Raw genomic sequence first — 24,834 nt, forward strand, 5'->3', positions numbered from 1 at the left:
GTGTTTCTAGGTTTGATTCATCTTTTTTGAAGGTTTAATTTCTGAGTAACTGAGAAGCTGAGTGACAGCCATCAAGTGCCTATTTTTCTGCATGTGCCAGTGTGTGTGCCGGTGTGTGTGCCGGTGTGTGTGCCGGTGTGTGTGTGTGGGTGTGTGTGTTTTCTATTGCTTATATGATACTTCATCTGCTATAGTCAGCTCTCAGCAGGACCTCACTGGAGCGCTGCCTTTAAACAGAGCAGGGCTGCAGGGATAATAGCAGGGTGTGGCTGACCTCTGCTTCACCACTGCCGCACTGACCCTCAGTGTGTGTGTGTGTATGTGTGTGTGTGTGTGTCTGTGTGTCTGTGAAGAATAGAAAGAGGTGGAGCTGTGAGGGTATCTATTCCTTTCACAGCCAGACTGGCTGAAGGGGCTTCACTAGATTCATGGTAATCATAGTGTTTCTGCAGCATTAGCACCTACATGAGCCTCTAGCGCCGCATTCATCATTTCAGTTCCAGATGTTTAACTCCTGCTAAATAACTATGTGGATGTCCCTCATTTCTTTAAATAACCAGGCTTTGGAGCAGAGAAACAAGCATTTTGGAGGAGAGATCATAAAATAAAGCCTAATATTTGCTGTTATTATAAGTAATTATAAGTAAACGGTCACCTTGGTCTCATCTTGGTCTGCTGTTAGCCAATGCTATCATAGGACAGGACAAACACAAGCCGCTATGTCCCTTTCTTTATCATTTCCTCTAGGTTTTTGATTGTTTCACATTTAATTAATGCAAAATGAAGTACAATTGCATCAGAAAACCCTCCAGGCATCATAATTACACCATAAAATCATTCTGACTAAAAATATTCTAAGATTAAAACATCTGTACTTTGCGCGTTTACAGAATGTTAAGGCAAAGAAACTTTTACATCTTGTTGTATATAGTAGTCGTGCAGCGGCAGCAGGTACGACTGCGACTGTGTAATTACGTGCAACAACCTTCCCCGGAGGTGGCCACTGTTCTGTGTTAGCATCAGTTATGTAACCAGCCAACCTAAGGGACAGAAGCTCATGGTAGATGAGATAGCGTGTGACTTCCTTCCTCCCACTACTTTCACAATGTTGCTGAACACACACACACACACACCACACACACACACACACACACACACTCTCTCTGTCTCTCCTATCAGTGTACTGTGATGCCATCACCATGAGTGAATAAGTGTCCTTCCTATCCTTGATAGATTAATGAAGATGCGATCTTTTATAATGTGTTTGCAGCCTCAATGGACAAAATCCCAAACACATTTCATTATTTTTCACAATTTTAGTGCAGTGTCAGAATCTGAAAACTGTTTTATTATCTAGGAGAAAAAAATATATGTTTCAGTGACCCCAACACGTCTTTACCACATCCACATATGAAGTCTAGGTGTCACATCTGTGAGCTTCATTTGTGCTCTGAGGTGAGCACGCTACCACGGCCACAAATGTAGAGCCACGAAAAACTCATAAAGGTCCCGGAGCAGATATAATGTAGACTAGAGGAGGAGTGTAAATATGAGCTTTGAAACACTCTAAAACATTCTAAAACTAAAGAACACATAGTGGTGGTCTCTTTTTACGTCTTGTGATAAGTAACTTGCAGTTATTTTCTTCATTTTTATAAAAAATCTTCACCTGAACTTTGAATTATATTTGCCGACTTCCTTAACCAATAAAGCAAACAGCAGCATTAATATGGCCAACCCAGATTTTACTGTTGCCATTTAATTGCACAATCGCAATAACCCAGAGAGGTCCTCACAGTGAGGGTGAAATAGTCAGAGTTTGTGCCTCGTGGCTGCTGTCTGATTAGCAGAGTGATGAGTGGTGCCGGGAGTTTGTTAGGCTACGGTTCATTTGCTGCTGTGCACCCCCGGGGGAGTTTAATTGAATATAAACACAGCTCTGTGATCCTTCACTCAACACATACTACAGCTTACCCGCTGCCAGGTCTGGGCACAGACACTCAGGTCTGACTCGCGCACGCAGGAGGTCGGCGGGGTCACGTGGACAGATAGATGGTACCATTCAAGTTAGCACTCAACTTGTGTGGCTGTCGCTTTCTGACTGCTGTTTTGCAGGTAGAAGTGAAAACGTATGAATAGAGAGGGGAAAAGGGACCAACATGTTGTTTTAATCACAGCAGTCCATCTAGAGCAGGTTGGTTTCACCTGAGCGCCTCCCATGTGAGCGGAATTGTGGGATTTTGAGTCATTTTGAGCTGCGCCCAAGTTGTGTTAAAGTATAAAAAAAGTGTAAAAGTAAGAATGCTTTTATTTTGACAGCCCTAAAAATGACAAAACAATGTTGACATTTTATCCCAAATTTCCATGCTGAATTATTCAGATGCATCCAAATTGGACATGGAAAAAAAACCCACCTGGATCCTAGTTGGCACCAAAGAATAAAAGTTCTGGCTTTAGTGTTACATGTTCTATGACTGGTTAAGACTCGCGATAGTTTCCTTTAATGCTTCACCAAAACCGCTTGAATCCCTTTAAGTTTGCAGCCTGGGCACTGAGCTCACGATGATCTCTGCTTGGATGGTGTTGCTGTGCAGGAAGCAACACTCTTTGGGAGACAGATGATTTGTTATTTGTGCCTCCCAAGCTGGGCAGAACTCTGCAAAGTTTTTCGACATTAAACTCCATCGCCAGGTTGCTCGTGGTTATTTTCGGCAGACGTGTTGGGCCCTGCTAATTGTGTGCGTTAATGTAAATACCTACCTAACAACTGCGTAAAGCGCTGCATAAATCAGTTTACAAGTATTTTTACAGAGTTTTTTTTTCAGGAGACAGATGCTGGAGAGCGTGTCATAGATAAGAATGACCTCTGACCTACGAGCCACGAGCGTCAGCTTCCAGTCCGTCCTCTGAACCCGCGATCGGGTTCAGGTAATTACTGAACAAGCGCTCGCCTGTCGGAGCGCCACACGCTTGAACTCTGCTGCCTCTCAGCGCCGAGGCCGGAGATCTTCCTTCACAGCAGATGTGCTGACACCTCGCTGGCGTTCTACCCACAGCCCCCCCCCCATGATCCTCCTTTCACTCCAGATTTTCTGCTGTCACGTTGAACTGCGGGAGATTTCTGAAAAGATTCCCAGTCGAGCTGTCACACCCCAGCGCTCAGGCTTGTGATCACCAACGTCTCACGGTCTCTCGTCTCCTCCGGTTTGTTGTAAAGGCCGATGAACGTGGTTCACACGTGCACAGGTCTGGGTGCACGAGGGTTGTTGTGGTGTAGATGTTTTACTGGAGCTCCTCACTGGGTTGGTGACATACACTCATCAGCAGAATTGACCTCAAAATAAAATAAAACGTGGTTTGAGATTAACGTATCCTGTGAATCTTTCTGGTTTTTGCTGCCTCTCATTTGTCTTTTGCTTCTCCAGCCTGACGGTTTGAGATCTCAGCACGTCTGACTATGCAAAGAATGACTCATATACTGTAAACTTTGGGCCAAGTTTGGTTTTGGCTCCTTTTTTCGTTTTTTACGTTCCCTCCCACAATGTCTCTGTGCATTTGGCATCAATATCACAACAGCGTAGTAGTTGTTGACGTTGTTGTTGTTGGTGGTGGTGGTGTTGTTGTTAAATTCTTGATATTAACGCAACCTTTATCATTGTATAACACTCTTCTGTGTGACTTTATACACACCTGAACGTGCAACAAATAGGGAAAAATGAAGGGTTTGTCTGAACATCTTAACAGATTGTATTTTTTTCCTGGCTTAAAAGGAAGGAAACAAACATAGAAAGCCAGAAGACACAAACAATAATTTGTCATCCACAAGAATGCTGAGAATTTTGTGGGAATCATTTATATTTTGTCCCTTAAAATTAAAACATTCCAGAACAATCAATCAAACACAACCTTTCACAGGAGCTATGATTAGAAAGGTGTGCATGTGCAGCGGCATCCCAGTGATACTACCCAGCAATCATGGTCAGGGGAGCACAGAAAAAAAAAAAAGTTTCCTGTCAGTTGGCAAAAGTTAACCCACCCAATTTGAAAATCTTGAAGGTTAGACTTTAGCTGCTGACATACTTTGGAAAACACAAGCATCATATCAACAGCTAGTAACTGCTTCACTAGCAAAGCTGCTATGGTTGGATTAAGAATATACAGCATGATGCATGGTGGGTTGTTTGTGGTGATCAAAGCTGGAATATTGTTTTAATGAAAGCAGTCACACGGCCATAACCTCTCTTCTTTCAGGTTATTTTTACTCTGAAGACAGATAAACACAGCAATTAATAATGTTTAACTGAGCTGCGAAAACACCAAGCCTGCTAAATCCTGCTAATTAAGTCCTGAGTGTTAAGAATGGAAGGGATAATTCTGTGGAGATATTTAAAGGACATCATTCTTTTCAAATGGGAAGTTCTAATCTGCACACAGCTTTGATGGGTCTTTGGTTTTAATGCCTCTAATCTACTGACACGCCCACTCAGTAGAATATTGAGGGGATCCATTGGTTTATGTTGCTTCGTGTGTAAAGTTCTTTGGTGCTGTGATTTCATCATGTTAGCTGACGTGTTAGCCAAGGCAGTCAGATTTAGCAACGGCAGACGACTGCACAGCAACTGTGTCCTCGTAACCGTGTTCCTCTGTCTGTTTGGATAGTCAGGACGGAGATTGCCCATAAATAGTGGCCGGTGGCCTTCAGCATCACCTGCTGGGAGAGATTTGTGTCCTCCTGCCTGATTGGCTGAGGCCTAAAGGAGAGAACGTACCATCTCGTTAATCAGGGAGCGCTGTTGCGAAACAGCATGTGTGCCTGTGTGTGTTTCCACGGCGCATGCACGCCGTGCTGGTGGCAAGTCCTCAAAACAGCGTGCGGTCGCACAGGGAGAGAAGCAGGAAGTGTGTGGGGTGCGTGCGCACGGTGTTCTGTCGGGCGGCGACAGCAGCAGCCGTGCAGAGACACTGATGGATGCCGGACGACTGCGTTAAAGGCTGGAGGAGCGGCCATGATTCCACTCCTGTCTCTGATGATGAAACGTCATCGTCGCCATGGTCACGTCACCCTCCAGCAACAATTGTCACCTTCTCTCATCAATGCTGTGATGTCAAGCTTGAACATGGTTATAAAGCTGCCTGCTATAGATCCACGATGGTGCTCTGAAGCCGCGTGTATGTGATTTCTAGAACAGACCAGAGCGTTGATTTCCAAAACCTGTGCACGTTGGTTGAAGCTCAAATATGAGGATGCGTGCTACCTGTAGATGCTCCTATCAGAGGGATCCGTCTCAAAGGGTGAAACTGGCTCCCTTTCTGAATTTTCCAGTGAGAGCAGCCATTCCCAACACAGCTCTGGACATCCAAACTAAAACCATGTGCAGACTTTGGTGACCGCAGATAAAAAGACACGTTCGATGAGCTGTGGGAAGAGGCAGCTCGTCCCACAGTTCATTGAACTTGTTCAGCCAGAGCGTTGAACTCTTTAGCTCAATCAGCTGCATTTGCAAGCAATCAATCAGGGATAAATCCAATTACTGGCAACAAACACAGTCTGAACTCAGGTCGTGGACGTGTGTATGGTTGAATTTTAATGGCCTTCTATCAACTTCCTCATCTCAAGTATGTTCTGATCCATGACACGTCTGTGGAATGCACATTAGTGCTGTTAGTAACAGATTTTATCCCACTGTTAAAGCTGGATCGGATCAGACAAAATTCCAAGCAGTTGCTCAGCTGTTAAGTGGAGGCATGTGTGTTTTTATACTACCTTTAAAAAAAAGAACACTGTATAGTAAAGGCGTTACTATAAAACAGAGAGAAAATAAAGAATGCTTTCAAATATCAAACATTCCTCTCCTTCTTTATTCACTCCCAAATTATTTTACTTCTTGTTTTTTCTTTTCTTCCTCCAACTCATTTTTTGTCCTCAAGGTAGCCTGAGGGTGCCAGCTGTGTGTGTGTGTGTGTGTGTGTGGGAGCCAGCAACACACACAGCTCACAGCTGCATTTTTAACAATAGAGCTCAGTGAGTGTGTGAACGTGTATCTAATGGTTACCTCTGCACAACACCCCTGACAAACCAGGTTTTAGTCACATTTCAAATTTGAGGGAAAAGCATTCGGCTTCATTTTAGTGCACAACCCATTTTATTCATGAAACAAACCGTTTAGATTGAGCTGAATGGAAAATCTGTGCACGGACACACACGCAGGAATAATGGAGAAACTGATCTCTGTCAGTCAGAGTGCATGCTGGCAAAGGTGGAGCGAAGGAAGAAATTAAATATTTATAGTCAGCCAATTAAAGCGATGGTAGTCCCGGTGTTCCGTGAATCCGGGCAGACATTAACACGGCGCTAATAAGATGGTTTCAGCAGCCAGTGAAGGCAACAGCAGGCAGGCCCGGAGAGACGTCTGGTGTCAGGAGCCGTCTGATTTGTGCTTTAGCTTGAAGCAGGTGAACGACATGTCGCATGGATCGTAGAGCGCTCGCGTCCCTCCTTTCTTCCTTTTTACTCTGTTTTGACGAAACGGTTTTCCCCACCCTCCCCTTGTCTCTGTTCTCTTCACTGTAATTCATCAGGGAAACGGACCCTCGGCACCACACGTGCATCGGCCGCATAAATACACATGCTAGCATGCCGGACGGCTGTGAAAGCGGCTGCACAGATGCCTTGGACCAAAGGAAACAATTCACAAATGCCTTTTTATTGCTTTCTGCTCACAGGCTGCGCCACTGTGACCTGCTGACTCATCATCACCAAAGGACACACAGCTCATTGTAACACACTCCACCTTCATGGCTTCCGTAGCGCTATTCTTAGCAGAGTAGGGGGGAGTTTTCTATTACAATCAGAAAATCGGTGCATATTGATACTGTGTGTGTGTGTGTGTGTGTGTGTGTGTGTGTGTGTGTGTGTGTGTGTGTGTGTAATGTAACTTATGCGGGGCCCATATGCTTCTCTTACCCTCCCATAAAACACACATCGGCCATGAATCCATCACCATTTATTAACCTTTAACCTTTGACCCCGTCATTGACCTGCGCCGCCATCGCTGACTGCGTTGCAGCAACTTTGGGTGTTAAACGTGAGGCAGAGCAAACATCAGCAAACATCAGCAAACATCCCTCCGCGTGTGTGGGAGGGCAGAGGAAGAGAGGGAGGCTAATCAGCTATTATTAATGAGGGAGAATCAGGTCATTAATATTTAAAGCGTGTCACCGGGGCCAGGGCCACCACTGCGTGTGCAGGCCTACATACAGAGTGGGTGGAGGGACCATGGCCATGTCCTCAGCATCACAGCGAGACCTCCTCCATTACAGGAGGACAGAGGCGGAGACAAATTCGTCCTTTAGAGGAAGAAGGGACGAGGACGACTGGGAGTGAGTGAGTGAGTGAGTGAGTGAGTGAGTGAGTGAGTGAGTGAGTGAGTGAGTGAGTGAGTGAGTGAGTGAGTGAGGGTAATTACCGATGAATTACTCCTACATGAATCCGTGTCGCAGGATTATACGTCCGGCGTGATGTCGACCACAGTTCACAGAGCAGCAGGTCCATGATGAAGCTGTCTTGTCTTGGGCTGATTTTTGGGGGGGGTCCTCTGAGCCTGGCCCTTTATTTCCCCACCTGTCTGTACAGCGACTTAATTGCCTGGAAGATTCATTAGGATGGTGAGAGTCGCAGCCCCTCCGGACGCTCCCCTTCTCCCCCATTTTGAGGATTACGTTACCTTTGCTCTGCAGGGGCAGCGTTGATTAGCCATATTAATGGGAGGTGGATTGGAAGGGGGGGGGGCATCTTCTCTAATGGGGCTGTTGTGTAATAAACCTGAGTTTGCCGAGCAGAACAGAACTTGTCTTCATAGTCGGGAATGTTGGTAGAAGAGTGATTTGTGTGATTTGCAGGTCACCGTAAACCTGCTCCCATCATCGCCTGCTTTCACGTCAGTGGTTTGTTTGAACAAACCACCGCCGCGGCTCTGTCAAAGTGCACCGGGCGATTATGGGTTTGATTACATTTCCTCGGCTCCTCGGTCAGCCCCCCTCCCCCGTAAAGAGCCGGCTTCGCCTCGATGATGAATGGCTCTTTTAATTGTTTCTAATTGACTGCTCTGAAAGACTTTGTTATGAAACACTGCCAATTTAGTAACACCGATACACTGTAGTGCCTTATTAATTCTCTCCCATCTGGCTCAAGCACTGAGAAAATGAAGGGAACTCCATCTGTGCATTTGTGGGCCAACAGGCAGCAAAGACTACTGGTGTAAGGGCATGCCAGTTTATAAAAGCAGGAACACTTTGATATTTATTCATTGCTCCGTTTCTGAGCCTCCGGTGCATTTAAACCCTCCATGTTTTGATGATCTGAATGTTCGCACAAATGCAATTTTGATCACTTGTTGTAATGAGTGGAGAGAAAACACTTTAGCTGTTGCATTTAAGTTGCCATGCAGGGCAAAAATAAACTTGAAGAGACTGAAAAGCAGCTTGCTGATTGGGCCGCTCACGTTACGCACATCGGGTGCGTGAACTGTCGCATCGGTGTGATGGAGAACCGCGTCCTCGGCTCTCGCTCCCTCTTCGATTCGCAGATTTCCCTTTTATATTTGTATCATCTGTCAAATGCAACAAGCCCTTTCAATGTTACCCCTCCGGTGGAAAACGCCCCAAATCCTGGATCTGTATCGATATGCCATCAACTTCGATATGCTGCATCACTGCGCTGCAACTTCAGCGTTTATATTATCATTTATGATGAGGCCTTATTGGTTAATAAATCCTCCTCCTGCCACCCTGCAGCTCGGGCTCCTCCCGCCACACCACAGAACATTTGCATACATATTGTCTCGCACCTTTAGATAGACTCTCTCCTCTCTTAATCCACTCTTACTCCATATGTATCCTTGAAATGGCAAGTTTGGATGGTGTAATAAATGAGAGCAGAGGGAGGGGGACCCAAAGGTTGCCTGTCGGTGTCATGTTGTGACGCCTCGCTGTGTTTATGTTGGCTCCTCGAACAGGTGAGAGGGTGCTCATGTTTTTCTTTGTTCTATCTCCACCTCCTGGTTTCCTGGGTCGCTTTTGTGTCCTGCCAACCCTCCAGGTGTCAATGCAACACACAGATGCAAGGACGTACGGCTGCGTTATCCTGGGACATCATCATAAAATCTGCTGTTCAGGCCTTTTCTGACAAAGGTGTTAGCTATCAACAAGCCCACTCAGTATAATCCCAACGTCTTTATAGTGCATCCATATTTGTGACAATGGTACAAGATCCTGTCTATCAGTTGTTTGTCAGTAATTTTCTGTTTTTCAGACTAGCTGTTTTCTATTTTCTGCACACATTCGGTGCCTCGCCTCGACAGGAAGCTACTCAGCCGGTTCAAATCTATGATTTTGTCCTGCTGTAACTGTGCCTGCAAATATGAATAAATACATGCAGTGACAGTGTTACTGCTGTTTGAACTGCTGTTCCTCTGCAGGTCTGAGTGTGAAGCTCTGACATTAAATACGCCCTGTTTATGGGGAGTTTTCTGCACAAATTTAAATTTGAAAGCCGGCATTGAGCCCGTTGTTCTCAGTGTTCCCCCTTCTCCTCTCCTCCAGTCTGCTGCCTCCGTCCCCACAGCTCAGGGGCTGACAGATGTTTGGCGGGCTGGCCCGCCATAATAAGTGTATTGTGGGGCGTCTCAGGTGGCTGCTGCTGGCTGTTCTTTGAGTACTTCACCGCCAGGATAGGACAGGACATTTCCTGAGGCTGTTTGTGAAAGTGGGGAAGATGAAGAACTGAGGACAACACCGATGCAGAAGATTTGTTTTCGGATTTCGTTTTAGATTTGTGCGTACTTTAATTTGGTGTAGGCTGCAGGTTGGTTCTTGGTTACCGGGGTCGGTATTTTTTAATAAATGTTGCTGTTTTTATACAGAGATCAGGATCAATTGTCAGAGAGAGAAGGGCTATAAAAAATATTTTAAGCTCTGATACGTTTCTGTAGACTTCCCAAGCATACCCCGACAAAATTCATCAATGATCGGTGATGGTTTTTTTAGTACCAACACATATAAATGGAATTGTAAATGTGCTGCTTTAGCTTTGGAGCAACAGGTAATTTGCTAACTTAGTCATGAACAAATTGGGATAGGGTCAAAGAACGTTATCTTCCAAATAAAAATAAAAAAAACAGGAAAAGCTGAACTGTTCCAGAGGAAGACAAACACAAATTCTACAAAAATCTAAATTGAAGAGTACTCAGTATGTTGACACCACAGAATCCAGCCAGCAGACACTTTGTCATCCACAACTGGTGGGAGATGAAAGCTAAACACAGTTTTTGTTGATAGAAGTTAAACTCTAAAAATGAGAGTGTAGACGAGAGGTGGGTGGTAACGCGGGGTACAAAAGAAAGGCGGCAAAAGGGGCTACGAACACTTCAAGGTAGCTTGAGTCTGTGTGTTTTCATATTTATAGGCATTCAGACAGCGAGGCCATGTCCTCTTCATGCACTCACTATTCCCCCTGTAAGATTGATCTGAAGCTGTGTGTACCTGTGTGTACGGAGGTACAGCAAATATCTGCATATGCTTTGTCATCTGATCACTAGCCCTGCTCTGTGCTTATTTTGATGTCCTGTTTTCATAATTTTTACATTTCAAAAGAGACCTTTACAAATGTCTAGCTGCTGACTCTCTTAAGGCAGCTGAGCGACATGCGAAAGGACAGACAGACCAGACAGGTCAGTCTGAGATCTGCAGTAAGCCCTATATCAGCCTGGCTTTGGTGTCTTATTGGATGGTAAGGCCCTTCAGTTTACATGCAGCTCTGCAGACCCAACCACGGGGCAACGACTGAGAGGGACGGGATTGATCTGTGCTAACCATCATGGTGGACGGCAGAGACGCTGTGGATCACTGCGTCTATCTGTTTGCGTGTCTGTAATTATCGATATGATGAGCAACTCTCCTGCCTCAGAGCTTATCAGATATTTCTAATTTGTGATAACATATGCAAGTGCGGGTGCGAAAGCTGTCAGCTTATTCCATTTTTGTGGCCCTGCATTAATAATCATGTCGCTACCCCCGTGCATTCATTGGAGACTTTATGGAGAAACAGCTCAGTTTATGTCAATGTAGCCGCGGAGGCGGAACACGATGAATTGGTGTGCACCGCAGCACTGGCCGTGCAGACAGTTACGTAAGAGGGAAGAGCTAAAGGTTGTCTTGTCTCCTGAAACACAGGACATGCATGCAGGCACGCCAAGCAGTGATAGGTGGCATTCTTGCCTGATTAAAATAAAGGCTGCTTTATGCAAAATTAAAAAAAAAAAACAAAAATTAAAAACTGTCCTCAGCTTTACTCAAATGCATCAAGAATCACAGTAAAATACAAACCACCCAGAAGTAAAGCAGTTTTTAATAAAAGGCCATGGTGTACTGCTTCATGTATAAATAATTATCAGAGTCTTCTGGGAGCTGTCCATGTAAAATTAGATTGCTGATTGCCAATCTAAATAATTAACAGTGTGATTATGGGAAGAACGGTTCATGCGCTCTCCTCTCTGCAGATTTTAGGACTGTCATATGGCAATTGTGAAATAATAATAAGCAGCCAGTATGGCAACATTGTGGGAGACAGCTAGCGTATGCTGTTGCTATCTCCCCAGATGCTAGGAGCAGTGTTAATAGTCCTCTGTCTGAGCCACTCATCACCATGACAGACCGTAAAACTGTCGCGGTGGGGACAAAATGTCCGTGCTCTGAGCTATGCGCGCAAGACGTGTCTGTAACTAAATGAATTCATGTTTGTGGCTAACTATGCCTCCCATAGCCGCGCGACCTTGAACTCAGGTGTACTAATGAGTCCAGTATTATCAACACGAACAACAGCAGAAAAAATAACAGAAATACACTCTCTTTTTTTGTCCATTCCCATGGGAATATTATCCGTCCGTCAGTGTGTTTTTGGACCAGAAATGGCATGTTATAGTAATATTTTTCATACAACTGAGGATGTGAGCGAGAGAGGACACCCGCATTATCTTAGCAAACCTGATGAGCAACTCTTCAAAATATCTAAATGGAAGCAACATTTCTGTTGAGCTTCACCAATCAAGCAAGAGAACCAGAAGTTGAATATAGAAAACGACATTGCATTTGCATTTCATAAACAGCTTGTTTATGCATGTAGGAACAGGAGGAGCCCCGACAGAGCCCTACAAGATTACCTCCAGCACTCGTGCTCACTTCTGCCCAAACTGTCAGAAAGAGACTCAATGATGGGCCCAAGTTCCACCTCTGAGGCCTGCAGTTACAGCCCAGACCTGTTCTCTTTACAGATTAGAGCAGGTTTACACATGTATTGCCTGCAACATCCTCCAGCATGACCAGTTTATTGGTGGGTGAGTGATGATCAGGGGAGGCTGTCCTTGGAGGGCCCCACACACCTCCATGTGCTAGGAAGAGGGAAAAGAGTTACCCTGGCGGGTATCAGGATGAGATCATATGAGTTCCCTCTGGTGCATGACAGTGTGTGTGATATGTGGCTGGAGTGTGTCAGCACTTCTGGATGATGAACTCTTTGGTGATATTGACTGACCTGCCCCTTCCCCAGGTCTGATTCCAATCCAACACCTCTGGGACTTCATGTATCGCTGCATTCACCACCACCATGTCCCAACACAGACAGTGCAGGAGCTGACTGATGTCTTAATCCAGGTCTGGGAGGAGCTCCCCCAGGACACCATCCGTCATGAAGAGTACTGAGCTATATGGCCTGTCATGAGTTGTGATCTCATTTTCTCACTTTGGTTTTTAATCCAGTACTGGAATATTTCATGCGTGGAGATCTGAGAGGTGTCATTTAGGCGCTCTCTTCTTTTTTTTTTCATTTGGTTTTTTTGTTTCATCAAGAATGCAGGAGAGAGACACCTGACTGCCAAACAGCCTCCTTTGCAGCAAGATGTCACTGACCTGGGTCATCATCCTCGTTCCCCTTTACTCTGGATGCAGGTTATAGTCTCCTCTTACACTTGACCCCCTCCCTCGATCTCCTCCACCATCTATTCAGCGGGCAACCAGGCATTCTTGACATTTTGCAAAGGTTGAAAGACAAAGGACCTTTGTCTACTAATAAGGCTGGACTCTGTACCCTACCTGAATGAGAACTGAAAATGTTCTTGTGTGGCTGAAAGAGGGAAAGTGGTGTGCAGGTCAGGAATTTCAATTTCAACTTTTAATGAATGGCCGTGGTCATCATTGCTCCATTTGCTCTTGCTCTAATGAAAAGTGACCCCCTTCTCAGCATTTCTGCTCTCTAATGTCTGTCTGACATGAGATGATTTCAACATCTTGTTTATTAAACATGTACAGTATACGTGACCCATCGATGACGAGTCTCAGAAACGGGTCACTTTTGGCGTCATTTTCAAGTTTTCCTCAGGGAAACCTGTGGGATGGAGGTCTTTGACAGCTTTGCCTGAGTGGCCTTGGAATATAACGGGAGAAGATGTGACCCGTGCTCACGTTTAGGACAGTGCAGCACTGTGACCTTACACAACTTGTGCACAGGCCAAACAAAGCAAAAGACACAGTCCGGTCGCCATTTACAGGATTTTTTTTTAAAGGTGATGATGCAAATAACAAACAAAATAGTATTAAAAACAAGTTGGAAATTCTAACAGCCATCTGTAGCAGTTCTTTGCCACTAGCAACATCATTGATTTGACCAACGCTTCTCAGTTGCATCTATAACGGTACAATATTCCACATCCCTGCAATCGCTTGAAGAGGAACTCGCAACACCCAAGGGCCTTCTGGTCGCTTCTCATCTCTCGCTCTCATCCATTACACCCTTCAGCTCTTCCTCTCACCTCCCTCACCGCCTCCCCCAATCTCTATTGCACCTTATTCCACCACAATGTTCTCTGGAAGGAAAAAAAAGTTGCACCAAAACAGCTGAAGTGAGGAAAAAATAGGCCCTTTTGTGGAGGATTAAGTAATGACAAAGGTGCAATGAAACTGAGAGCAACATGAGTTATTGCCACCTGGACGAACCCCCGACCAACTTCTTGTTTTAGTTATTGGTTCCCAGTCTGCCCGTGTCACTTTGAGTTATGTCTAAATTATTCCTTCTCATAACGTTGCTGCTGTTCTGTTGCATGTCCCCGAATTGCATCGTTCTTTTCAAGCCGCAACAATTTTTTACATAGATGCCAACTTAAAAGTCAGAACACAATCTACATTGTGTGTGTGTGTGTGTGTGCGTGTGTGTGTGTGTGTGTGTGTGTGTGTGTTCAGCCTCAACATTACATAATCGACCAGTTAAGAAAAAAAACAAAACAAAACAAACAAAAAAACCCAGCTGTGGTTATAACATTAGACTCGCTAAAGACAGCTTTAACGAGGAAAAGTGACACTATCTAAAAGAATGCTGCTTTAAATTCAGCTTCCTCTTACTAACAAGGTGCAGAAATGTTCAGCGTGTGTATGAGCCGAGCTATAAAAATGGCATCTTTAGATTCGCTCGTCTTTATGTTCGTCTCCAAAGATGGAGACTAAACCCACGGCCCCTCTCTGTCACTCACTGGAATGTGGGCAGAGATATGGGATCGGGCTTCTAGACTCATTCTGCAGCATCTCATGAGCCAATATTAGCCACGCAGTCGTTGTTTTACCCATGAGCACGTTGCCTTGGAAACATTGCATAAGACGGAGTGGGAAAGCAGGATGCCCCTTGCTGATTAGGAGACAAAGTGGCAGATCTCTCTTTTTCTATCCTTGTCTCCCCTTTTATCTTCTTCATGCATCTTCTTTTTTTTCCTCACCTCAACACTTCTAACCAACCATGTGAGAACACCGGAGCTTTTCCCTCCATAACACATGTTGAATCAGCCCCACCCAGCACCTCTATATCAAGCTCAACTGCACATTCAGCCTTATTCACGCCCAGGATTTGACTGAATTAAAGCGACTTTAGGAAGGGTGAATTATGACTGCAGCCGAGATGATTCTGTCGTGCACAAACACCTGCGCCGCTGTGTGATGCATCATGCCCTTGGTTATTGTCTGGAGCCAGTCGCAAAAGTTTTATGATCACCGACACACACACACACACACACACACACACACACACACGTAAAACATGCAAACTTTAAACAGAAAGCCATTTGCACCATCAAACCCAGAGCATTATCCATGATGCAACACTGCTACGCTTGACCTTCAGTATGATTTCCATAGCAACACATGATGTGTGACTGGAACCCAAAATCGTGGGTTCCAGCAAACACAGACGCCAATCGGAGTGCTGATCCTAGATGTACTCTTAAATCATTTAAACGTATACAGTCTGACCAGGGTGTAAAACACAATCTCATGTGCAATCAGTCTCATTCATCACTTTTGTGCATGTTGTGCGTGCAGGTGCCGACCTCGGCGGCCTGATGGACCTGGAGTCCCTGTACCGGGGCGTGGAGCAGAGCATCAACCACACCCGGGCGGGGCGAATGCGCAGACAGAGCCTGGAGAGGTCGTATAACATCGAGGTGCTGCTGGGCGTGGATGACTCGGTGGTCCAGTTTCACAGGAAGGAGAACGTCCAGAAGTACCTGCTCACACTCATGAACATCGTAAGAGTTGATCAAATATAAAATATAGTTAATAATTATTTCATCAGTAATTAATATACTGGGGGGCTCTTTGTTATAAATATTTACAGCAAATCCTTTATTGAAGAAAAAACACATGTGCACATGTATAACTCCAATATTTAAGAAATAGTTGGAGCTCAGCTGTTTATGGTTAATAACTGAAAATAGTTTATAAAGATAAATTAGCGCAGGAACCCTCAGTTTATATTGGAAGAAATGACACAGGAGATCATTTTGACCAGCAAACTCCAGGAAACATGGAAATTGTGTCCTTTCGCTCTTGGTGGACGTTGGAAAACATCTTATTTTGTCAAAATGACATTTGTCATGTGCTTGGAAAAAATTGAATTCTATAAATAAAAAAACTTCTATTTCAGTTTGAGATGAAATAAATTAAAAAAAGGTAAAAGGAAGAGGTTAAAGAAACACATGCACACACACACACACACAACACACACACACACATAAAACATGCAAACTTTAAACAGAAAGCCATTTGCACCATCAAACCCAGAGCATTATCCATGATGCAACACTGCTACGCTTGACCTTCAGTATGATTTCCATAGCAACACATGATGTGTGACTGGAACCCAAAATCGTGGGTTCCAGCAAACACAGACGCCAATCGGAGTGCTGATCCTAGATGTACTCTTAAATCATTTAAACGTATACAGTCTGACCAGGGTGTAAAACACAATCTCATGTGCAATCAGTCTCATTCATCACTTTTGTGCATGTTGTGCGTGCAGGTGCCGACCTCGGCGGCCTGATGGACCTGGAGTCCCTGTACCGGGGCGTGGAGCAGAGCATCAACCACACCCGGGCGGGGCGAATGCGCAGACAGAGCCTGGAGAGGTCGTATAACATCGAGGTGCTGCTGGGCGTGGATGACTCGGTGGTCCAGTTTCACAGGAAGGAGAACGTCCAGAAGTACCTGCTCACACTCATGAACATCGTAAGAGTTGATCAAATATAAAATATAGTTAATAATTATTTCATCAGTAATTAATATACTGGGGGGCTCTTTGTTATAAATATTTACAGCAAATCCTTTATTGAAGAAAAAACACATGTGCACATGTATAACTCCAATATTTAAGAAATAGTTGGAGCTCAGCTGTTTATGGTTAATAACTGAAAATAGTTTATAAAGATAAATTAGCGCAGGAACCCTCAGTTTATATTGGAAGAAATGACACAGGAGATCATTTTGACCAGCAAACTCCAGGAAACATGGAAATTGTGTCCTTTCGCTCTTGGTGGACGTTGGAAAACATCTTATTTTGTCAAAATGACATTTGTCATGTGCTTGGAAAAAATTGAATTCTATAAATAAAAAAACTTCTATTTCAGTTTGAGATGAAATAAATTAAAAAAAGGTAAAAGGAAGAGGTTAAAGAAACACATGCACACACACACACACACACACACATACACGCAAACCATGTGAATAGGGATTCATTTCCTTTGTCATTATAACATGTTTTCCTCAGCCAGTTGTAATCCTGTGTTCTCTATCCTGAGATTTAATCAAATTCTGATGTGTATGTTTATGTCTGTGTTTTTGTGCTTGCGTGTGTATGTGTTTGTGTGTGTTACACTGATTTGTAAGGCTCAGGAATGAATGTTTGGATGTTTCTTTTTCATTCCTTTATATCCTCTGATGACGTGAGTACTTAATAATAGTAATTCCATTTTGCAATTTTAGTAAGCTAAAAACGACCCATATTGATGGCTTTGGCTCATTTCACAAGCCTGCTGTTTCCAGTCCTGCAGGTACACCCTCCGTGTGTACCAGCTGGACCTACGTGGCTCTGACCACATGCTGATGTTCCACCGTTTGCTGCCTGATGCTTGGCCAAGAAAGTTATAGAGCACAAATTACACAAAGAAGAAGATGCGTGCAGTAACACTTGTCATATCAGCTCAGTTTAAATATTCAACAAATTGTCGGCTCTCATGATGGATCGGATGGAATTTGGTCAATAAATCTGGTCCTCAGTCATTTGATATAATGGAACAGTGAGGATGGAAGAGTAGCTTGGTGTAACTTAGCTTATGATTAGGTAATTACACACGTTCTTGTGTGTGTGTGTGTGTGTGTGTGTGTGTGTCTGTGTGTGTGTGTGTGTGTGTGTGGTGTGTGTGTGTGTGTGTGTGTGTGCACGCGCTTCTTTGGGGATATCTGAGATTTCTGATGTTTGTAGGACATCAAAGCTCTCCCTGTCTGTAAAGTTCAACTAGAGTGTGTGTGTGTGTGTGTGTGTGTGTGTGTGTGTGTGTGTGTGTGTGTGTGTTTGTGTGTGTGTTAATTTAAGTGTTTGCTTCGAGTTGTGCTTCCCACTCCTTTCCCATGTGATGTGTTTGCTTCCTTCCCATGTTGCAGTTTTGTTGATCAATGCTGTGAACAATAATGGGTCAAACCACCACGACGTTTATTGAGCAGCTGACCATAAACCACACCGACAAATGAGAAAACACGGACGTGTAAGCTGAGATGATATACACACACACAGTCGCTCAAAAGCATGTTGACAGGTCAAAACAGCTACTGAAGCTTTAGTTTGGCCCTTGAAGCATTTCATGTCACAACAATCACATGTCCTCAGAGTTGTTGAGGCTGTTTATTTCATTTGACTTTCGGCACAAACAATGGTTAGTTTGAGATGTATTGTGTACATTATTAACATGACTCCGCCAAAATTAGAGTGCCTTGGAGTCCCACAATGTTTTATTCTTGGATATCATACAGTTGACTTTGTGCTTCCTTACATTCTATCTATCTATGTTCTACTTTCCCCCACAGGGTCCATGAGTTATTATCATAATTTTAGTATGAGTAGAAGCCGTAGTAGTAGTTCTGATTGCTATGCAGATGACCCAGTTACATTTATCTCTGGCACCTGGTGAAACCTGACAGTTGTTAAAGCAGACTGAATGTTACTGGATGTTACAGTTTTATGGATGGATGGATGGATGGATGGATGGATGGATGATGGATGGATGGATGATGGATGGATGGATGGATGGATGATGGATGGATGGATGGTGGATGGATGGATGGATGGATGGATGGATGGATGGATGGATGGATGGATGGATGGATGGATGGATGTTTTGTTGTTAAATTCGGACGCATTCGAAAGCAGACTACAATTGCACGTCTGTATAAATAAAACAGGATCACAGACAAGCGTAATGTATATTTCTTATACAAATTACTCCAAAGTCAGTACTAAAGAAAATATAAACACTGTACCAAAGGGAAGGTGCAGTGAAATGGGAGGCCACGCAGGGGTGTGTTAGAGCAATAATGCCGTAAACACTGTAAAATATGCTGGCTGGCAAATGCCAAGTGGAAGCTACCGTGCCGTAATCATCCTGTGGTGAGCATCAGGATGATAAATGGAATGGCCAGCAGTGATCTGTCTGTCTACCTGTCTGTCCTCCCTAATGAAGACCTTTGAGAGGTGCTACAAAGTGTTAATCACACTTGGCATGAATACTAATATTCACTGCTGACCAGGGAGAGTGTGTGTGTGTGTGTGTGTGTGTGTGTGTGTGTGGTGTGTGTGTGTGTGTGTGTGTGTGTGTGTGTGTGTGTGTGTGTGAGAGAGAGAGAGAGAGAGAGAGAGACAGATAAAGCACAGTAAACTATTATATTTTGTCTGCACTTTAATGGCTTTAGCACAAGTATCATTTCTGTGAGAGGTGTTTTATCTTGAGAAATACCTCGGTAAGAAAGTGTGTATGGAGTACTGAATCCTTAAATATTGGAACTCAGTGGTGAAAGAGCCACATGATCATCTGTCCAACGTCATGTCTAGTTCTTGTTGGGTTCAGCCCGATTGGGCTTGATGTTCTCATCAGCAGCTCTGTGTGTTTTTAATGCATCTTTTTTAATTGTTGCCTGACAAATTTTAATTGCAACTAAATGGAGCCCACGCTCCAGAATGAGTTGATTAAAGCACATGAGATCAGTGTAATAAAATATTCATATTGTCACTCAATTAAGCTTTTATGAAGGCAGTGCTATTAGCCTTAGTAAGGGCAAAAAAATTAATGAAATCAAAGAGAAACATCTCCAGTCTTCTTTAGCCTTTGTATTTAGCATCTGAAGCCATTAATGGTGCTGTAAAAGTAATATAAATGTAATGGAAACAAGTACAGTATAAATGCTGTAGTACATAAAATCATGTACAGATTGAGCCTCACTCTGAGTACATTTGGTTCCATCTTGGTGATCAATGCCTTTTCTGTGTTAATTCACCACAACACGGATGACCCGTCTTTGTGACTGTGGCATTAAGTAGATTGATAAGGAGCTCAGAATGTTCTGGATTCCCAGTAATTCACCAAATGGTCTCTTCTACTGCATATAAAGATGGCAGAAAAGTCAGAAGATCTTTATTTATCTTTAAGATCCTTAAAGTTTTATGTCTTACATTGTTTTCTCTTGATCATCTTTGGGATGTATCTCGTCTTGAATGGTCAGGAAGTAATCAGAGCTGCCTCCAGAGCTCAGAGGCAGGACCGCATGGAGAAACAGTGACCTGAAACCTTTGAACAACCAGGAGTATTCTCACAGCACCGTCTGGATCTGGAGGATCTTGAACGATGTGATCAAGAATCCTGATGGTCGGTCAGGCTGAGCTCCGGAGATCTGGTGTGAAGATGGGAGAAAGTTCCAGAAGGGCGACCATCACTGCATCTCTCAGGAAAATCCACCTGGAGTTTATAAAAAAAAAGCATATAAATGACAGTCAGACTGTGATGAGAGTAAAGTTGGCGGAAACCAGTCAGGACTCATCTCCTGCCCAGTAAGGTCCCTAGGATGAGGCGTGGTGGTGGCAGCACCCGGGACAGTTCAGAGTTAAGGGAGTCACATTGATTCATTTGATCACAGATGGATGTTAAAGGTCTGTTGCAATCCACTCGTGCACCCCCGACTGTGCCGACCACCATCCCATCAACACATGGCATGCTGAGTCATCATTACATCAGACAAATGAAGACAAATGAAGACAATACAGCCAGAACAGGAACTGTGTGCATGCGTGTGTGTGTGTGTGTGTGGTGTGTGTGTGTGTGTGTGTGTGTGTGTGTGTGTGTGTGTGCGTGTCTCATTAGAGTGAAATCCACAGTGTTAAGGTCACCTGCAAGTCAACCAGCCCTAATTGGCCCAACAGTTGTCAAGGAAACAAGCTGAATCAGGCCAAATGTGAACTATTACACCAAAGTGTCATGTCATCTCAAATAAACCAACAAACATGATCACACACACACACACACACACACAATCTTTGACTCATCTGACTGGACAGTTTGCCTCTAAAATTAATTCTTCACCTTGAATTTTAATGTTTTGGGCCCCACAAATGGTTTGTGAATGCCGTCCCAAATATAAGCACACAAAGAATGACACATCTACACTCACATACACACACGCACACACACAAACACATGCACGCACACACAGACTTAACATAACACACTTCCAGTGAGCAGAGATAACGAGGAAGTCTGGAAGAATGAAGAAGTGGCGCCTCACATTTCTGAATGACAGGCAGCGACAGAAATACCTGTCGGTTGCTAGACAGACAAGAAGCACACACACATGCAGAGTTAAAGAACTGAGCCCTCTGCACAGATTCGTGATAGCTTAGCAGAAAGGAAAATTGTTCCAGTTCAGTGTTAGACTCTTCACTGCCATTAGTTCATCCTTCAACACTGAACAGCTTCTGAAATGTAAAATTGTCTCACTTATGTGTAGCATCCCAATAGACTGTGATATAGTGGTCGTGTAACACATGTGGACAGTCTGTTTTATACTCTTGAGAGGAATATGTTAGTGCTTTACTAAATAATGAGACTCAATACCAGTTACAGAACAGAATGGACTAGATCACTCCCATCATTCTTCCCCTGTCAGCATCAGACCAATAACCATTGATAATATCAGATCAGCGCATGGTTTTGCTCAAAGGCTGATATTACCATTGTTCAAATAACTTCCCTTATCTTAAAAAAAAAGATATTTGAAAAGATGTGTGGAACTCAAAAAATGCTGGAAGCCCTCAAGTCTGCGGAACTCAACTGCGTCTTGCTTATTTTCCACCTCATGGTGTAGAAATCTGATTACCTCTTGATTACGTCTGCAGTGTTTCCTTTCTCTTATGTAATGCGGTCCTCCGTCGACTGTTAAAGTTCACACACTTTACTTTACATGCGTCTCCAGTGTGGAAAACCATAAAATGGATGCCGGCACGGTTGATGTCGTCAGCTGAAAGTCACCCTCTTCCTACAATGAAGCTTGAATTTGACCTCATTTTGAGGTTTTGGGGGAAATGATGTAAAGTTGCTAAGCCTTGACGTTAAAGTCCTGGTTATATGTTGATGTAATCCATAATGTTTTTTCCAAAAAGGCTGTGGTTAGCAAATTAGCACCCACACTCGGAATTTTTCCGAATGGGATGCTGGAATCTGTAACTATACGCCGCAAACGCCTGTTAAAATGCATTGTTTCCATCCCTTTCAAACTTCTTTCCCCCAGCTGTAACTCTGTCAATATTTGTGGCGTTCTTCAACTCTCCATTCTTCTCTCTGTCTGTCAGGGTGTGTGTGTGTGTGTGTGTGTGTGTGTGTGTGTAAGGGTGCATTTTGGTCTACAGTGTGTCCATCAGCTATCTCATTACTGCTGTCTGTTTTTACATCTCTTTGCCTCATTAGGCTCCACACGCAGCCACTGAGGACACCAGGCCCCAACTCCTGCACCAATTTACCCTTCTCTTTCTGCACGCTCGTGCACGCGCGCGCGTGTGTGTTTCAGTGTGTGTAGGTGTGTGTGCTTGGCCAGTATAATGCTCTTTGCATCTCCCTTGTCAAACAACTTTGTGTCCCTGCATTTTGCACTTTCTTTCTTTTGCATCTTCCTTCCTTCCTCTGTTCTCTATCTTTGCTCATAGGAGGAAGAGGTTTTTTTATGTCCTCTTCATCCCCCCCCCCATAAGATGTTTTAAAGGTCATTTATAACTGCATGGCAGTTTGTGAGTTATACTTTGTCACAAGTCACACAAGGATTTAAACAAAGAAAAATTAACCATATGTTTTTTGAAGCTGAATTGTTTGTTTTCATTTGAACCATGATGTCATGATGGAAAGCTTCTCCTTTATCAAGAAATCACTTTTGACGTGTATTGTTTCGTTCTTGGTGTTTTTTCATTAAAACTTCAGGCCATGGACGTCTCAAGTCATATGGCGTTCAACAGATGCACTTCCAGAAGACAAAACAGACCAGTTCCAGTTGGAAAATTTAAAACAAAGACCTGTTTTGGTTCACATAACCTCCAGGACTTAAATGAACACATGACTGTAATGTAAAAATGTGATATCGTATGTGTAAAAGATGCACATGTGTGTTTCTTGGTGTGGCTCCAGGTGAACGAGATCTACCACGACCAGTCTTTAGGAGCAAAGATCAACGTGGTGCTGGTGCGGATTATCATGCTCGGCCAAGGAAAGGTAAGTTCCGGAAACACGCCAACCCTGTGGAAGAGTTGACTGAGATAATTGCTATATGTGCATCCGGCATGACCCAGCCAGGTCACAGGTGCACAGACACACAGAAACAAACACAGAGGCGCATGCATCCGCGCGTGCTTCAGCATGCACAGATGCCTGGAGCCTGTTATTCCAGTGGACTGAGCAAAAGAGGAACTAAAAGCATGCAGTCTCCCGGGGGAGTGTTTCCAAGTCGCACGCCTTCACAGTTCAGCACCAAAGCATACAGAAACTCTGCGCGTTATGCAATCACTGTTCTTCCCAGTAGGCTGCAGCACAGAATCATGGGAAGTCCAGGAAAAGATAAACAATCAATGATAGCCCTCCCTCATTCATAAACAGGCCAGACAATGATGGAAGCATCATTTTCTTCCTTTTGGTAACTCAATCTGCCAGTCTGAAAGGGAAGAACTGAGAGAAAAGATGGAGGGCAGAGAAAAGGAGAGAGAGAGCAAGAGAGGGCAGGGATTACCCAATAAATGATTTGATTGCTGGGTAGGTCCTCTGTGATACTGTGATGCTGCTGTAGCCTTATCGCTTCCTCTGCTCCCTGCAGTCCCATGCGTGCATTCTCTCCCTTTCTCTCTCTCTCTCACACACACACACGCACACACACACACATTGGTCATTCTAGACCAGCCTCTGTGCAGCTTTGGCCAAAGCTCTGGCTGTCCATCATTCCCAATTACCGCGGCAATAGAGCTGCACCCAGACAGGCTGCGGATTGGTTCTGTGACCCTGAACATGGGCGCACATGCACGCCCACGCACTTCACAACTTCACACAAACATTTCAGTGCAAGATTTACACATGGAGCACCATAAAATAGTATCTTTTGAAGGTTCTTAAAGCATAAATTCCTTAACTTTTGCACTAGCAGATTTAAATGGCGCGTTTGTCTTCAAACTGCACATTGTACACACACTCTACGTGATATGTTATAGCTGTGCTTTGAGCATGTGAAAATAGTGAGAAAATCTTTAAAGTGTTAAAGTTATGGGCTGTGGGTAGCAGAGAGGGTAATGGGGAAGGCAGGTGAAGGTGATTGGGAGAAGTTGCAGACATCTGTATCAGTGTGTGGGTTTGAATTTTAATCACAAGAGAATCTTTTGTACCTGTTCGCCACACATTCACGGCGCCACTAGGAACTACATGCAGTTAGCCCAAAGACTCTTAGCAGCAAGCTGTGTATTCATTGTCATACTTGGTATTCACAAGATAAAGACAACAGAATTCTCAGCTTCACCAGATCCCTCTGAGGGTGTGTGCGTGTTCATCGGATGTACACCTCAGCAAATTGCTGGGATGTGCTGACATTGTAAAACAAAGTGACACTGCCCCCTACAGGTGTGGATAAATTCTGTTGAACAAAGATTGAAAACAGATCTCTATATGTGTGTGTGTGTGTGTGTGTGTGTGTGTGTGTGTGTGTGTGTGTGTGTGTGTGTGTGTGTGTGTGTCCATTCCAGTCCACGAGTCTGATCGAAATAGGCAACCCGTCTCAGAGTTTGGAGAATGTGTGTCGTTGGGCCTTCCTGCAGCAGAAGCAGGACACGGGAGACGCGGAGTATCACGACCACGCCATCTTCCTCACCAGGCAGGAATTCGGCCCCACTGGCATGCAGGGTAAAGA

General features: G+C 44.1%; 1 protein-coding gene across 3 annotated transcripts in view; it reads left to right on the forward strand.

Annotated features, from left to right (window-relative positions):
- LOC130531189 (A disintegrin and metalloproteinase with thrombospondin motifs 2-like) overlaps nucleotides 1–24,834 on the forward strand; it is a 77,024-nt gene that overhangs the window by 38,619 nt on the left and 13,571 nt on the right. For 2 of the 3 annotated variants that reach the window (XM_057043044.1, XM_057043045.1), the window contains exons 1-3: nucleotides 16,392–16,596; nucleotides 23,079–23,162; nucleotides 24,671–24,827. In XM_057043044.1, coding sequence (XP_056899024.1) covers nucleotides 16,411–16,596; nucleotides 23,079–23,162; nucleotides 24,671–24,827 — 427 coding nt within the window. In that variant the 5' untranslated portion in view covers nucleotides 16,392–16,410. Of the gene's footprint in view, nucleotides 1–15,411; nucleotides 15,618–16,391; nucleotides 16,597–23,078; nucleotides 23,163–24,670; nucleotides 24,828–24,834 lie in introns of those variants that run through there. The other variant, XM_057043046.1, reaches the window with a different exon arrangement.

The sequence above is a fragment of the Takifugu flavidus genome, chromosome 9 (assembly GCF_003711565.1).
Source record: "Takifugu flavidus isolate HTHZ2018 chromosome 9, ASM371156v2, whole genome shotgun sequence".
Lineage (NCBI taxonomy): Eukaryota > Metazoa > Chordata > Actinopteri > Tetraodontiformes > Tetraodontidae > Takifugu > Takifugu flavidus.